The following is an 18,199-nucleotide window of genomic DNA, read 5'->3' on the forward strand; positions in this document are numbered from 1 at the left end:
CCTCCGGCCATCAGCGCGGGCTTCGGCAGCACCTTCGGTGCTGCCGAAGCCCGCGCTGATGTCGACGAAAGAAAAACATCCCTCGAGATAGTACCTATCAGTAAAATATCAAATTCTAGAGGGGCTAATCAGAAATATAAATTGAATTGTAATGGAAAGGTAATTATGTACCGTGCAAATCACGTGATGCCGCGCGGCCTGCCGTAATCAGGATTCTCGAGAAAGATAAGATAACAGCGACAACAATACCGATCACAATACCTGGAAATGCTTGTAAGTTTGTAATTTTGTAATTGAAGAGTTGTTTTTTCGTTCTATCATGTTTGTTTCTATAAATTTCTATTTTTGTGTTCTTCATACTGGTGTGGTCGGTATAATCCCAAAGTACCTTATTTTGTATCCTTTAAAGCATGTATTATTGTGAACATCACACTGTGGCGTAGCTATTACTGGAAGGATTGAATCAATGTCAATGTTATGTTTAGCTCCAGTTCACTTTCCCCTTAGTGCAGCACCTGAAATCTAACGCTGTCACAGACTTTACTCCTGGAATCTGGAGTGATGTTCGAAGAGATCCAACTCAACAAGGTCGGTGACTGATAAACTTAAAATGAACTATTCATTTCGACGTAAATACGTCGTTTCAATATCAGAGACACCTAGGCTACAAAAATTAATGTAATCTAGACGAAGAGGTATTCTCGTTATCTCATTAGGTGCACAGCTCCCAAATTAAAACTAAATTACCAAGAGCTAGAATACTCTGAGAAAGTAAAAAATCTAGGACTTATTATTGACAAACACTTAAGATGGACTGAACAGGCTTCTTTGATATGTAATAGGGTCTTTGCCGGTGTTCACAGCCTCAAGCGGCTGGCTTCATATCTACCACAGCAAGTTAAAATAATGCTGATAAAGACTCTTGTACTGCCTCACTTCAACTACTGTGACATAGTCATTAATGACATGACTGTGGAGCTTTCAGATAGACTCCAGCGTGCTCAGAACTTTTGCATTAGGTTCATTTTCAATCTCAGACGTGATGATCACGTAACGCCCTTCTTCAAACAATTATCTATATTAAAATTACAAGATCTTCGAGACTATCACTCACTCATTCTGTTGCACGCTATTTTAAATACAAATTGTCCCAGTTATCTTTCAAACAACTTTCAATTTATGTCTGAAATAAGTGAACGAAGTACAAGGAGGGGTACATCCTTATTATCTATACCAATTCATTGAATAACTACCTTTAGTAAGTCGTTTAAGTTTCTGCCTGCCGATTGTGGAATGCCTTACCTATAAACATCAGAGCCATTGATAAGCGCGCTTGCTTTGGGGCGGAGGTCAGGGCCTGGATGCTGGGGGCTCAGGGGGTATAGCGGTTGGCGGCTTTGGAATGTGGTACTTAGGGCAACTGAATGCAAGTTGAATGAATGCGTGTATGTCTTATTATAGTTTTATAAATATTTATAAAGTTACATTAATTGTAGATTTTTTTTAAAACTAAGATTCTTTTAACGTATAAGGTAAATAAATAGATTTATTTTTAGTTATACATGTATATGTATGTTAGTTTAATTTTTTACGAGGTTAAGTGGTAGAGAGGACTTTATAGTCCTAACTTCGCCTCTAATAAAGACATTTTTTCATTTCAATTGAGCGTACTACGATGTTTTAGACACGATCTCTAAGCACGGTGGAACAACCGAGTTTTTTTACTCATATCGTAGCTATGGTGGAAAGGGTTGAATCAATATCATTGTTGAGTTAAGCTCCATTTCACATTCTCCTCAGTTAGCTTAACTCGCAATTGACAACATACTGTAAGCTAGCCTTCATCAGTATATTATTCAATAAAGTGTTTTCTTTCCTTTATTTTTTTGTATCCACATGCATATCTTAAATAAAAAATTGAAACTATTTCAAATTTTTTAATAAAAAATTAAATCCTAAGAAGAATGGTGTATAATATATGCTGTTACAACCTTGTGGAGTTTATTACTCCTTTAGAAAAGAATAAAGAGAGTATTTTCCTTTAATGTTTTTTCCCCGTAAATGCACTTTTTTATTTAATAACATTTTAACATTCATAACTCAATCAAAATTTGAAGTATTACAATAACTTTTTTAACAAAACATTCAGAATTTACTGATGTTTCCATGCATACCCAAACTTCATTTTTCACTTAGTTGAAGATGTGGTTCGGTACCTAGGTTGGTCACATATTTTGAAAAGGTTTTGAAAGCTTTAACGATTCGACTGCTATGGAGTTACCTTTCTGATTTTTCTCTAGTCTTTGATGCATATCGCATAACGTCATATAATCTCCAATTGAAAACATTTTCGTGTTCTTTGGATTTGTATCATTGTTCATCATATGGCATTCGGATACGACTCATTGAGAATTCAGATTCAACACAAAAATTTAATAAAATGGTTAATTAATTTACCATTGTTTATTTTATCTTTATGAAATAGTGTATGTTAGTGTCGATGTTTATCTGAAACTTTGTCGCAAGTAGATTGTTTACTCCAAAATGATCAGAAATATTACAGTAAGTTTGTACGGTTTTTAATAATTTTAACGAAATAAGCTTTTGTTTAGGTTATGTTTACTTTGCACAACCCTTAGAGCTTTCTATTATATTTTGTTGAATGCACATCTGTTTTTTGTGGAATTTGCAGGCTTATTTGTAAAATTTATAAACAAATGTTAATCATATTTCTTATACATTTAACTTAAGTGTTGAATACAATAAAAAAAAAAAAAAAAATAGAATCAGGCTGTGTAAGTGTGAAACAAAAAATTAAATTTTGGTAATTTTACCGGCTATACAAAAATATATATTATATATAAATATGTTTTGTACCAGCTGCTACAAAAATTTTAGGTAATTGTGAAAGTAACGGCTAGAACGGCATAATACGAGTTTTGCATTATTAACTTATTGGAATCGTCCTACAAAACAAAACAATATAAAGTTTGACAGGGTGGAAATGAGAAATAACGAAGTTTTAGACATAAAATATGGAACAATTATTCACGTGCGGAGCAATATTTCCATGTTGTACATCTGTGTCGGGCATCATGTGACCTTTTGTGATCGTGATTCAACCTCATGATGACGTCATCGGATGCGGCACCATCTTTGGATCGGTGCTGCCCCACACTGATGTCAACGAAAGAAAAACATCCCTCGAGATAGTACCTAGTATATCAGTAAAATATCAAATTCTAGAGGGCTGACCAGAAATATAAATTGAAATGTACAGTAGTGCAAAGGCAATTATGTAAAGTTTATAAAACTTAATAAATCATGAAAACCCTAATATAAATATATAAATGGACATTAATATAGAACACTTACCAGTACTTTGGGATTATACCGACCACACCCAGACATGAATCGTTATGACATTTTGCTTCTACTGATTACTAGATGAGCGTAGAACAATATTTCGTCAATATAAAACAGGAATTGTCTTATTGCAAACCCCTCCCCATCCTCAGATAGAGGTCAAAGTCGAGCGGTCTAGTAGATAACGTTATTGCAGAGTCTCGCTGCCCGTTCAGCTGTGGTCGCTTTGTTGTACTTCCGTGTTTTACCCATACATTTCTCCAAACACAAAAATTCAACAAAAACAAACATTACCAAACAAAAACTAAACTCTTTATTGAAAAAAAACTCAACACTTGTTTTTTATTCTTGATCACACTCCTCCACCCAAAATGCGAGTGCCTCCGGCCATCCAGCTGCCGAAGCCCGCGTTGATGTCGACGGAAGAAAAACATCCGGCTCGAGATAGTACCTATCAGTAAAATATCAAATTCTAGAGGGGCTGATCAGAAATATAAATTGAATTGTAATGGAAAGGCAATTATGTACCGTGCAAAAAACTTAAATAATCATGTGATGCCATGCGGCCTGCCGTAATCAGGACTCTCGAGAAAGATAACAGCGACAACAATACCTATCACAATACCTGGAAATGCTTGTTGATTGATGGAATGGTAGTTCTGTTACTCAACTACATCGTTTTATAACGTTCTAAGTTCATTGAAAAAAGTTTAAGCGTTGGGGGCATATATCGGAATCTGACCCCATTAACAATTGATAATCGTTGTAAGTTTGTAATTTTGTAATTAAAGAGTTGTTTTTTAGTTCTATCATGTTTGTTTCTATAAATTTATATTTTTGTGTTCTTCATACTGGTGTGGTCGGTATAATCCCAAAGTACCCACTTACCATTAGTGTGTTCCACAGAATGTGCAGAAATGCCAAACTCCAACGAAACATAGCGTTGTCTCAGTGGCTTCAAATGCAACAACTTGGTGACCAAACCAAAATATGTCTCTATGTCTAAGTGCGTTTTTTCAAAAAAGAAGCCTGCCCAGGCCGATTTTAAAATTACAACATTTAAAACTTTTTTACTACTTTTATGAATTAGTCCCGGCCGCAGATAATATTTACAGATATCTAGACACAGCACACAAACAGAACATTAAAACATTAAAAACTTAACTATTTATGAATATACCCCCTAAAACCATGTTATTTGTCATTTATCTCCCTAAAACATATATATTTTTTGTTCAGGAGGATGAGCAGAATACGTTGCTAACGTTAAATTCGTGATTTGCCAGGTCAGCCTTTAACCTCATAATTGCCAAATTTATTAAAGTATCTGTATATTAAAATACATATATCACAAATTGAAAATTTAGCCAAATTGTAGCAAATGCAGTCATGCACACAGAAATGTATAATGTTTCTATTAGTAAATTCATAATTTTGTCCTGCCCTTGATGTTCTAGGAACTCCTTTTACCTCAGTTCAAGAAAATCACTGACATCACTTTATTAAAGAGTCTCCCTTATGTCACTAAATTTACATGGATCACTCATTTTAAATTTATTGACATTGTATAATAACTGAATAAACACATACCTAAAAGGAAACAAGCACCAAATAGTGTAATACAGATGTTTGTATCTGAGTGTCAATAAACAATCATACATGATGTGCCAAGATGATGGCTGATTCTGACCACTAAACAGGCATAAATACTCTGAAATCAAGCTTTTGAATGGTATAGTTTATAGTGCAATTTGACCAGTAAAGTAAATTTAAGCAGTGAATGTTTATTGACGTGGCTTGTGTCGATTGCACTTATAAAAAGTCCTAGTGGACTCAAATCGCTGGGAGGCTTAGTAGGCTAGTATTATAGTTAATAAAATAATGTGCTTTAATATTATTCATGCAACGTTTATTGATTTTAATTAAAAGTATGGTTAGTATTGATTTCTAAGGATCAACATGCCCAAAATATAAACACACACCGCCATTGAGCTCATATATATATTACTTGTGAAGTACATAAGTAATCATGTTTAAAGCATTTTTACAAGAATAGCAGTTTAAACAATATTTACATCCTTTTCTTCGGATGTGTGATATATACTGCTCTGAAAATTAAAAAACAAATAGTATTTTATGGAATTTTACCTGCATACAACAGTAAAATCTAGTGTACGTACTGTTGTATTAAAATATTTTAGAACAATAAAGAGTTATAAAGTAAATCTCGGGAGGGTAAAATCTAGACTAGAGTAGTCTATATATATAATATATATATATATATATATATATACATTACTAAATATATAGTTGAAGAACATTTAAGTACATTTCATTCCTACACCTCATATGAAATTTCAGAAATTTTAAGACTATATATATATACATTACTACACTCAGTATCTATATGTATGTGACCCACTTGTACATAAAAACTTTATAAAGTTATATTATATAGATATTAAGAAGATATTTTAGTTAGAACTGTCACATTTAGTTTATCTAGTGTTGTAGCTGAACCAGGGCCTTATATAAGGGGGGGGCCTTAACTCCACTTGAAATCTTGAAAGAAAAACATTAACATTGCATCCAGCAGTTTGTTTTAAGCTAGAACACATGTATGAGGTCCCAAAGTTGAACAATTTCCTGGGAGAAGATTCCCGAGAACCTATTTTTGGAGGGTACATCCTAAACCAGCCAGTTTGTCAGTCACCCCCCCCCCCCATTCTCAGAAATAATTTTCTATGTATTTCACTGAGTTAAACAATGCTTATTTTACTTTAGTTTGAATTTATATCTTATTTATATCAATAAATTAATTTGTTTTGATATACACTCTATTCAATTTACTTCATATCAAAAAGATTCTTATTTTTCATAAGAGAGAGAGTCGATTTTAGTTTAAATATTAAATCATAGTTACACACAGAATATTAAATAAATTTTATAAATTACAAGTTATTTATCTGCTGTTAATCACTTGCACTAACCATACAAATATATTTACCAAGTTTCATGGAAATCAGATTAATCTAAACATCCAGTCTGCAGGGTTTGAAAAGGTTTTTTGTGAAATACATACACTTAGGACATATATTTGTGAAGTTGATTTTTTTGTACAAGTAAATACAGTATATATAAATTACATTTGAAAAATATTTTAAACCAATTTTAAAAAAAAAAACAACAACAATCAGATATTATTTATTGGTTTATTATGAAGCTTCGGGATTGTTATCATACCTTTAACTTTTATGCATTAGATAGTTTTTTTAAACTTTAAGGAACGAATTTATCGATTCATATAAATTACTTAAAACTATAAATATCAAAAAATCAACACAATGTATTAAAGATCACAAAAATCTCTTGCTTTTCGATTATAGTGAAATATTAAAATCAAAACAATATTGATATTAATATTATGCCTTATGGTGTCCCCCAGGGATCAATACTATGGCCACTCCTTTTTCTGATATACGTCAACAGGTTTAACTCATCAATCCAATGTGGAAAAGTGATTCAATATGCTGACGACACACGACTCTCTGCATCAGATCAAAATCAAAACACGATCTTGAAATTAAGTCGTTCATCGAACTGAATTCTTGTATCGAGTATTTTTCCAGAATCAATTTGAAAACAAACATTTTAAAATCAAACGTCATGAACTTCTATCTTCGGCAGCATGACGACCAAGAGCTCCGGCCCGCGGTGATGGTGGACGACGTTCTTTAATGAAGCTGAATCCACCAAGTTCCTTGGAATGTACCTTGATCGAGGGCTGACATGGATACACCCACGTTGAGAGCTTTCGCTCTAAGGTTGCCTCGGGAAATTATGTCCTGCACAACCTTGCAAATTGTTGTTCTTTGGATGTTTTAAAACTGGCTTACTTTGGTCTTATACATCCATATCTGTCTACGGCTTGAGATTGTGTGGGCCGTTGTTATAAAAACATGTTTCAAAGAGTTATATAGATCTCAAAAGAAAGCCGTTAGAATGTTGTTAAAGTTGAACCCCAGAGAGTCGTGCAAAGACACCTTGGAGTCTTGGATTACTGACTTTACCAAGTCTCTTTATTTTAGAGGTTATCCTGTACTGTCGACTCAAATATGAGTTGCAACGGGGCAGGGATGTCCACCAGTACGGGACTAGACCAAACAACTATTCTGCTTTGAATCAGCACAGAACGATGTCTTATGGACGCTTACCATCCCAAGTTGGTGTCAGGCTAATCAACAGGCTCGCTGAGGGTATTAATAAATTAAACTATTCCAATCAATTAAAAGCACGACTAAAACACTTCCTGGTGTCAAAGAAGTGCATTTTACTCTGTTGTTGAGTTCATAATGGGCCGCTGGGATGAAAATATTAGAAATTAATGAAGTTATTCAAAACTATTTACACAACCTGTTTTAATAGATAAAAAAAGACCGAATGACATCTTTATGCTGTGTGCTTTATGACATACTGTGTTTATGCAAAATACCTATTCAATTTATGATGGTTTTATTTTAAAGCTGTGGTTTCAATTTAAGTTTCAACTTAAATTCCACTTTATGACGCATGCAATGCAATTGTAACTATTGTTGGTGCAATAAAGAGTATTATTATTATTATATAGATAATATTCCATAATATTGAAGATGAAAGAAAAAATCTGTTAGGATAACAATTTTATTATTTTATATTGCTATCCAGAAGATTTATAACAATAAAAATGTATAATTTCAATACAAATATAATTTCAAAAAGGAGTAATTCAAAATCTGCATACTTTAATTCAATAACTTGAATTAAAGAATGCAACTGCATAATTTTTTTTTAGGTCAAAGTTCTTTATTTCTTTTCTCTAAATATACTAAGAAACCATGAATAATATAGATTTTGAATGATAATTAAACTGTATGATACCCAAATAATGAAAAATCACAGATAATATATTTTTATTTGACATATGCTTATTTATACCAACACATGTGATATATTCTGGAAATAAAATATTTATACTTTTGGAGTTATCATAAGATAATTTATGATTTTCATTCTTTTATCTTTAATTCTTTAACCATTTTTTTGTTTCTTGTATCCATATTGTACATATTGTAATGTTCTAAGTATTTTCTACAAATGTGTTATTTAATTTCAAAATTTTATGGGTTTGGGTTTCTCATACAATATTAAAATGTAATTTTTATAAACTAAATCATAAGGAATTTTACTAAGTAGTATAAGGACTTGGATTTTGAAAATTCTGTGGTTACCAGATAGTTTTATAATATACTCAAACAAGGAAGTTGTAAAAGTGGAAATAACCACACTAAACACACACACATGTAGAATTTAATTTATTATACTACTAATGTTTGATCATTGTTTTCCAGAAAATAACAAATCTGTGTCTGAACTGCAACAAATTTGTAACACTGCCTGAAACATCTGCTGTGTTTAAAAGAAGTTACTGCTACCTGAGCCAGTTTGACCCACCGTATTTAAAAAGTCTTAAACCTGAAATTCCTGAATACGGACCTGTTAATATACAAATGAAAGGCTATGATTTTGCTCTTTTGGAAAGCTATCAGAGTTTTGTTCATCGAATTGCCAAAACAATGGAAATCGAAGTGGAAGAAGGGTAAGTTTTTTAAGTGTGTTTTAATAGCTATATTACAATAATTGATGTCTGTTTATCCATATTTAATAATTAATTACGTAACCAAGTTAATCATTAGTGAAACATGTTCTTAGACATATTTACAGGGTTGGTGTTAATTTCGTCATAGTAATGAAATTAATAATTTTACAATAATATAAAGAAACGAAACACAAATGCCTCAGTAATAAAATACACTGGCAGACAGTCTCAATGTAGTTGCAGGAAATGTCTCAATGGTCATTAATTGTTGTAGTTCTAGTAAAATCTTTGAAGATCACTGATATAAGAGTTAGTAAAACAGGATGTAAAGAAAGGCACTAAGTTGCATCAGTTGTCACAAAACCGTATGGTGGGGACCTCACCATTTTTGAGACCGGCTGATTGCCTTCTCCACTTTCCTTTTTGAAGCATATTTAGCTCCTCAACTGTCATCTGGAAAACAGAAAACCCCTCAGCCCCAGTATGGTCATTTTTATCATCCTTTAGAAATAGGGGTATTTGCCCCTGATATCAGGTGCAGGATTGTGTTCTCGAACCACAGCTGAGGCAACAGCCAGTAACTAGGGACCACCCGGCGACAGCATCCGCTTCCCGCTCCCCCACACTCCATTGGAAGACATGTGGATCCGATCGTCCATTCCCCTCTTCGTCTCCACAGACGACATGAAGATCCTGAGGGATCAGTAAGCTATCAACCACCTACACAGTCTCCTGCATGATCAAAGACACCCAGGTGTTTCCCCTACTTTGGGATGCGCTACTTCCCAAACCGCAGTTCATCTGGAATAGACCCGCAGCAAAGAGACGTGTTGAATCTGGCGGTCCGTAGACGGCATTCTCCTTAGACACCAGCTACTACTCTGGCCCAGGTCCCTCTCACCCATTTGGAGACCAACATGGGTGTCCCTCAAAGAAGGAAGTAAGAAAAAGTGGATGGGGATGTGATAAAGAGGTGGGGAATTTGATAGTTGGGTTATATAAAAGAGATGAGAGAGGCCACAGATAAAGACCCCAAGAAGAGAAGGTTCTAAGCTCCCTTTTAGGTAAGCAAATAATACTCCAGGCCTATTATCTAGTCCTCCCCGTACTTGGTGGGGGCAAAGCCAATCTCAATAAAACATCATGAAATTCTACTACAGGAAGACTGAGGCTCTAAAAATCTATGATGTAAAAATATAAGTTGTTTTAAAGTTAAACATATTCAGGATGCTATAGCTCATCTCACGGTTAAGTTTCTGGAACTAATTTAAATAGTCTAAATTAAACCAGTTGAGGTATAGCAATGTTAATGCCTAATTGCTTAACATGTTTTTATAATAGCAATGAAAATCAACAACTATAAAATAATATTATTCAATTCTTTTCAGATGGGCTACTCCTGCTACAATTTCAAAAATTAAGAAGTTCAAACCAAATAGTAGCAACATAGACTGTGAATATACATTGTCACTTTACGAGCGTAATGTTCAGGTTAGTAACTTAATTTATCAAGGTATGAGTATTTGTTTGATTATAGTTTGTGTTCAAGGATAATATTAATCCAAGTATTGGAGACCTAATTAGTACTCTTCACTAATTAACTCATGATAACAGTCAAGTTGGCAATAGTTTATACGTAAGTTTGAATATGGTTGAGTTTGCTAAAAACGTGCTGAATCATGACAAGCCCTGCAGGTGATTTAGTTAAATATCGTTTCACTTGTAAACTTATGGTACAAATAAGACAGTTCTTTATATAAAAAAGAAGATTAAAATCAGAAAAAGTAAAAATAATGTTTGACTCTCCCTTAACCCGGCGCCAGGCACATTACAGAGTTTTGCTCTGGGTTGATATATTTTAGTTGTCAAACACTAGTATGCTGCCGGTTGCGACCATGTTATTCCTGTCACTTCACAAGCCTTCTTCCTAGGAGCGATTGGACAAATCCCTTTCTTGTTGCGTCACTAGCACCAGTGATGTTCCAGAATTCGTAAAGGACAAGAGTTTACTCCGTGTCCACCCCATGTTATGAATTACTGGAGTGAATATCCATGAGCGCCTGTTTGAGTACTTAGAATATACTGTGTTTCAACTTGTGTTCTAGTTTGTGTTTATGATTTATTTTGTTATTGTGTTCTATTTTAAGAGTGAGTAACTATTAAAAACATTTTTCTAATTAAACATGTACTGTATTATGGAAATGGACTCAACTAAATGTTCTAGGATATCCTGGTTGCTAGATAGTGTGTAAAAAGAGGAGGAATATGACTATGTCAGGTTAACCAGTACATTTGTAATTGAGAAGTATCTTGTAAATAGCAATAAAGAGGATGTGAGTATGCAGAAGAACTCAGTGATGCTGATATTGATGAAGAAATTGAACACTAACATGATGAAGAATCAAATCCATCAACTGGAAATTTCGTAATAAATGACGATGATTTCAATGACTTACAAGCATTGCTCTTGGAAAAACGTATGAATGATAACATATTACCAAATATTAACAGAAAACTTGCGTACACCAGTAAAGGACATGATATGTTGTAGAATGTAGAACCTCAGAAACAAGTGCTTACGTACACCCAACAAATATTTTGAAAATGTAGATGGGTGTTATGTAAGTAGATCTGCACAAAATATGGAAACACATATTCAATTATTTATGAATTAAATTATAAATTCAATAGTAGAAAACACAAACATTTGGATTGACAAGAACAAAGATAATTTTATTAGAGAAAGAGATGTAAGCCAATAAGTGTTCAAGAAGTAAAACCTACCATCGGTATTGTATATATGTCTGGTGTCGTGGGAAATTCTCATTGAATTCTGGAAAAAGAAGTCTGGACTCAAGATGGAACAGTAATTGAATGTTTTCAATGTATGATGTGCATCAAAATGTTTAAGTTTTAGGGTGGTGTGTTTTGATGATGTGATGATACAATGAGACAGAGAAAAACCAGACATACTGACTGCTATTAGAGATTGGTTTTAGCAGTTTATAGCTAACTGCCAAGAAAATTTTGTAGAAAGTGAATTCGTTACAATTGACGAAATGTTGCAATCATTTCGGGAGCAATGTGTATTTCACATGTATATGGAAAACAAGCCTGTGAAATACAGAATCAAGATCTAAACTTTGGTTCAAAATTTTTAAGAAAACTCAAACTAATAAGCAATAGATCTTATTACGGTATATAGTCCCATTGAATTTGAACAGAAGTTACAGAATTATCTTTTTCCTTTACAACAGTGTATTTTGTAGTTCAGTATCTTCTAAGATCTTACTTCCACCTACAATATTGCTTGATTATTATAAACTTACCAAGTCGCTCACATCTGTTTAGACTAGTTGAAACATTTTTAAATAGAAACTTCTCTGTAATCTCTCAATGAAATGTGGATTATAACATTGAAATTCCTATTATCTTTGCAGGTGTAGATTGATGACCATTCCTAATAGAAATGGACAACACTCTAAATAATAAACCACTTGTTTTTGTTATAGATCTAGATTAGAATGAAAAAAAGTTAACTCTACATCAATATATCCATATTGTGTACAATTGACACAGATGAGACAATGAACACCTCTTCATCTAGATCACACTTGGAAGCTGCCGGGAAAACCAGTCAGCTGTTCAATGGTTAAAGTGCCTCTGAACTCAAAAAGATGTCTTCGTCATTGCTTTTTTTAGATCTCTTCAGCCAGACTCCAGGAGACATGTCTGTGACTGTGTCAGATTTCAGACGTTGCAATTTACAGATGGTGAATTGAAGCTAAACTCAACACTCTATTTTTGCCAAGTCTGATTGGACATTCGAACATGTTATTACAAAATAATTAAACAAATTGAAAATTGTAAATGTTTTTGTTCATAGGTAGTGGACGTTCCATCGACTAAGATGACGATGTTTGTTGAGCTGGTTCAAGCAGCATTGCCTCAAGGAATTAGCCTCAGTGTACATGAACATCAACAAGAGCATGAGGAGATAAGATACGTGCCAGACTACGAGCTAAAAGAGCTTAAAACACAATTGGAAACATTGTCACAAAAAAAGAAATAGAACAACATGTTAGTGTACAACTAGTATTAAAGAAGATTTGTGTTTATTGTTGCAACCTTTCTTGCTCATTAACTCCATCTCCTAAAGCTTCTCTGACTTTGATACATCTGGAATTATAACTAGACGTACATTTGTAGATAAAAAACAACTAGGGAAGTTCTGAGTAGGAAAGCTTCAAGAATTTTGTAGTGTAATTAACAAATAAATGTATTTTCTTTTACAGTATTTAATTCTTTAGTATGCTGTTCTTATAGTAAGCATGGCGACCATTATCATTGGGATTTTATTAACAATTTGTTACAATTATATTGAATTAGACTACTCATAACAGGTTTAATATTTACAACTAAGCAAAGTCAACACATTAACTATCACTACTGTCAGTTAAGAATAATCACTATACATTCAGCATTTTAGTAATTATCCAGATTGTAAAATTACTACTATTGATGAAATCTTGTAAATGAGAGCACCATATACAATCTTAACTACCTGTATAATAGTTAAGTTTATTTGTAAGGATGGTACTGCTGAGCAATTATTCGGTTAACTTCAATTTCTTTTATATTTTAGTATGCCGACAAGGGAGTCCTTAAAAGTAAGAAACATGAAAAGTTAGTGTCGGAAAGTCATTGTTGACGTTGGAGAGCAATAAGAGTCCATGCAGTGTCACTGCAGTGCGAATCTGTCAGATCCTGTGCTAGATGGGGAGTCTATAATACGTATTATATATAGATGAAAGTGTATATTTATCCTTGCCTCATTTAATTAATGGATGCAATGCACCTTCTGATTGGAGTGCTACGACGACTAAGCTTTAATTTAGGCACTATCTCAAGGTATGTTTTAGAAAAATTTTGTAGTCATACCTTACAGTAATCGACACCACATGTTCACTTGTGTGAAATGTGGCTTCGTCTGAGAACAGCACTCATTTAATAAAATTGGAATTGTCATCAATCTCATTGAGCATAAAACTGACAGTCGTACGCTTAGGGTATCGACAGGTTTAATCGGATGTCTTAACTGAATCTTATAAGCATGAAGTCTCAATGTTTTACGAATAACATCGTTGACTGTCAATTTGTTGTTTTTCAGAGAACACGTACTGTCTTTATACGATATACACATACTTTTTTATACCAATTTAGTAAAAACTGGATATTTTTTTAATGGGATTTATGGGACCTCTTAAAGACTTAGTAGGTGATAACTAGTATGCTAATATATGAGATTCGTATGATTCCATAGTTTTATCTCCATTTTGTTCACTATAATGTGCATTCCCTTGTTTTACTTCAGGGGAAAACCTCATATGGCGTACCCAAGTTCACTCTCTTAGGACTGTTTTTCTGTTTCTATCAGGCTCACATCAAGGGCATGTATAATCAGTACTTTCTCATACCCAATTATTCAACATGATCTGATCGTGGAAAAGTACTAATCACAAATTCTCCTGTTCACTGCGGGCTTTGGTTGCTTTCCGACACTTTGTTTTTTTACTTTCCAAGTACTGACTGGTCATCATACTAAAAATATGAATGACATTGAAGTTGACTCAATAATTGCTCAAAAATCATGTAAGGATTGAAATTGTTTGGTTGGTTACATAGGGTCTCCGAAAAAATATGCCATGATTTTGAGTGGCCGTTATTTAAAAGATAACTAAACGATGTATGCATCAAGTTGAAGGGAAAATATACTAATCATCCTGAAAACACCCCATGGGAGTAGTTCCATCTTAATTACAGACACATTAAAACATTGTGAACTATACCCAGCTTTAGAGAATCACCTTCAAGCATTGTTCTTGAAGATTGGTTAGGCTCTATTATATTTTCAGAAATTTTTTGTCTCTCTCCCCCCCTCCGCCCCGATACAGTTCGAGGACTTTAGCTGCGCGGGTGACCTTGAGTGTGTGGTGATTGGCGGGAGGGGTGGCGGGTTTACTACAATGCGCTGCGTCCCGAAAACATTTCCTGTGACCCATGGGTAAAACCCTCCTTTCAGCAATGTATTGACCCAAATAACTCATCACAATCGCTACAATCAGTGTTGTGTGACAGTGCTGATTATGGTGGAATTAAATAATAATGTGATAATAATACCAAATAATAGGATTTATCCTTATTTTTCAGTTGTTACAGTGTGGGTTAACGTGTTTTTAAAAATAACGTATTTGTCACTACTAATCTGCAAATCGAAATCGTGAGTTTAAAGTCGTTAAAGAGATTGTTACGCCTTCATATAAGCGGCTAGCACGCAAACGCTAACACAGATAGCGTTTATTTGTTGACAGGGTAGTATTTGGACCCTACGAGCACAGCTAAATTCCTCCAACTATGTTATAACCAAACAACAATTTGAACAGTTTTTCACAGCATTGCGGAATAAATGTATAGCAGGAGGTGATTACAACAGAAAACGTCAGGCACTGCCTAACATTATAAAAAAATTTGCACTTCATTAGGCACTTTTAAAATTACATATACAGAGGGCAGCAAAATTATCTGTTGGATTTCGCCACCGTACTGTCTGGTGAGTAGATGGTGGGAATAGGTGCGTTCTAGAGCCAACACATGTACATTTGTGTTAGTCATAGATCAGTGGTCGACTGAGCATGTGCGTTTGTTGGTGAGGCGTTTTATAAAATTGGCGAGTTCTGCGTTGCTGTTTAGTAGCAGTTCTGTAGACGCTTTGACATGTGTCTAAGAAGCTGAACCCCTACTCGCAACACCATTGTGCTCTGGGCGAATAACTTAAAACCTACTGGTTCAACGTTAAAACAGTAGTCGACAGGCCGTCCAAGATCAGTCCGGACATCGGAAAATATTGAACGAGTAAGAGGAGCTGTGTTCTCTGAAGAGGGTGGTCAAACAGTTGCAGTCAATTCACATTAACAGTTTACTTTTATTTTAAAACTATTAGGTCTTTTTGCGGCACCCATTACCTCTTTATGCAAATAAAATCATGTATTTTTTTATTAAAGACTGAAGTCCGTTTTGAACAAAATTTTATTTTTGCTCTTTATGTTCTTAGTATCAATAACTTTGGATACTGAATATGAATTAAAGTAAAATCTCTTGCTAATCGAAATTAGGACTAGACTCATTAAGAATATAAGACAAAAGATTAACCAAATTAGCTATCTTTTCTTTCTAACAGGTTGACTGCCATGAGTATTATATGTGATACTCATTACTCAGCGCCCAAGGCCTGCCAAGGAGATTTTCAGGTCCGTCCCGTGGGGCCACACCTTTTTTCCTTCAAAAAAATATTTCTACCTGTAAATGTTGTTTTAATATAAATGTTGCCTACACTCATTTTGAAGTAAAATTGTTAAAATTATCGTGAGTATCAATTTTTTATAATTTTAATTTTTTAGGTTAAGAAACCTATAAATTTTAGATGTTAAAATCTTATTTCTATGGACTAAATAAAACAAAAAACCAGTCAAATAGAGAGGAACACAATTTGTTTATATAAAACTGAATCAACTGCCTTTAGCTTTATCCTTCAAAATTTTACTTTGTAGATGAAGAAGAAAATTTCTTTCAAAAGTATTACATACATCACACACTGTACACTCTGTAAAAACTTGTCTAGCCGATCTCTGGGCTTCCTTTTTTTCATTGAAATGTTCTTGTAACATTTAGAAAACTTGCTTCACCAGATTATATTCTTCACATTTTTATTTAACACCATACTGAAACTGGGACACATACCCGTTCAATTTAAAATAGCCCAGCTATCCGTTAAAACCAAGGAATCCTTTCGCCCAGGTGACTTTATTTGATTATTATTTCAAAACTATTTGAAAAGCTTCTTTTGGTCCTCCTCTGTAGACTAATAGTCATAGTCTCTGCTCTCTAATTGAGAGATCGCGGGTTCAAATCCGGGAGGACCAATCATCTATAGACAAGAAAACAGTGTGTGTACTTTGAAAATAAACCAGTGAACATCGAAGACGTCATAGCTAAAGCTGAGGCTTAAAAGAGAAGCAAAAAAGAAAAGAAAAGATTCTCTGAGAAAACTAAAATCATTAATCGGTGAATATTATGTAGTTCATAGTCATTAGTTTGGTTTTAGACTGTAACGTAACATAAAACAACAAGACTACAGAGTAGTTAAAATGACACGGGAATGCGTAGCAAATAAAAGTTATAGTTCGCTTACTCTTTTAGATGTCAGTCAAGCATTTGATAAAGTGTGGCATACTGGTCTATTGTAAAAAAATAATACATTTTTGCCCCATTATATTTTATGATACTAAAACCACATTTTTCAAACCGATCTGACCAAATGAAATAGGAAGATATTCTTAGTTACATTCAATAGAATCCAGAGTTCCACACGGAAGTGTTTTCAGATCAGTTTTTAACCTTACTACATATCGCTGACCTCCCAGAAAATGAACTCAGATTGCAACTTTCGCAAATGATACTGCAGTTTTGTCGGTGCATAAAGATTGTGTTCAAGCACTACATTGCTTGCAATAAAGTTTAGATACAATTACAAATCGGCTTAAGACATGAAGAATCTAAATTAACGAAAATAAATCAGTTCACATAATGCCTACATTAAATAAAAATTCTTGTCATCCAGTTTCTTTGAACAAGTTAATTTAGCCCAAGCAACTGAAGAAATGTACTTAGCCATGCGCTTAGATAGAAGGCTTACATAGAAATTCCACATTTGGGCGATGAGACAACAGCTAAACTTAAAAACAAAATAATGAATTGCACATAACGTAGCTATTATGGGAAGGGTCGATGCAATGTGAGTGTTAATTAGCTCCAGTTCACCTTCCTCTTAGCACTAAACTGGAGAAAAAGCAATTTTTGTGATTTAATGTTTATTGAAATTAAATAAGGCTATTGCCATTTATGCAAATTCTTATTCATTCGTTATATATAATTGGGCTTAAATAACACACCATCGCGTCATCACTAAATAGACTAAAACGTTTCCCTTGAAAGCAAACATTCTACTAAGTATTTACAGTAAGTGAGCAGATCTGAGCCGTTCCGATTTCCAATACCAACTCGAAGATGCTTGGGGTTTGTCAGAACTGCCTGGATCTGCCCCGTAACCATTTTTCCATCGAAATTGCTTCAGCTTATTTA

General features: G+C 33.9%; 1 protein-coding gene across 1 annotated transcript; it reads left to right on the forward strand.

Annotated features, from left to right (window-relative positions):
• Positions 1-2,383: 2,383 nt before the first annotated feature.
• LOC124356665 (39S ribosomal protein L48, mitochondrial) lies at positions 2,384-13,128 on the forward strand. Its single transcript, XM_046807798.1, has 4 exons — positions 2,384-2,562; positions 8,754-9,001; positions 10,390-10,492; positions 12,888-13,128. Exons 1-4 carry the CDS (start codon positions 2,545-2,547, stop codon positions 13,071-13,073), a joined length of 555 nt encoding a protein of 184 aa, XP_046663754.1. The 5' UTR covers positions 2,384-2,544; the 3' UTR covers positions 13,074-13,128.
• Positions 13,129-18,199: the final 5,071 nt, after the last annotated feature.

This window comes from Homalodisca vitripennis, chromosome 3 (genome assembly GCF_021130785.1).
Source record: "Homalodisca vitripennis isolate AUS2020 chromosome 3, UT_GWSS_2.1, whole genome shotgun sequence".
Classification (NCBI taxonomy): Eukaryota; Metazoa; Arthropoda; class Insecta; order Hemiptera; family Cicadellidae; genus Homalodisca; species Homalodisca vitripennis.

Excerpts from the sequence above, each read along its gene's own strand:
- LOC124356665 (XM_046807798.1), top strand. Across the intron at positions 9,002-10,389 it reads GAAATCGAAGTGGAAGAAGG|ATGGGCTACTCCTGCTACAA; the intron begins GTAAGTTTTTTA and ends AATTCTTTTCAG. Across the intron at positions 10,493-12,887 it reads TTTACGAGCGTAATGTTCAG|GTAGTGGACGTTCCATCGAC; the intron begins GTTAGTAACTTA and ends TTTTGTTCATAG.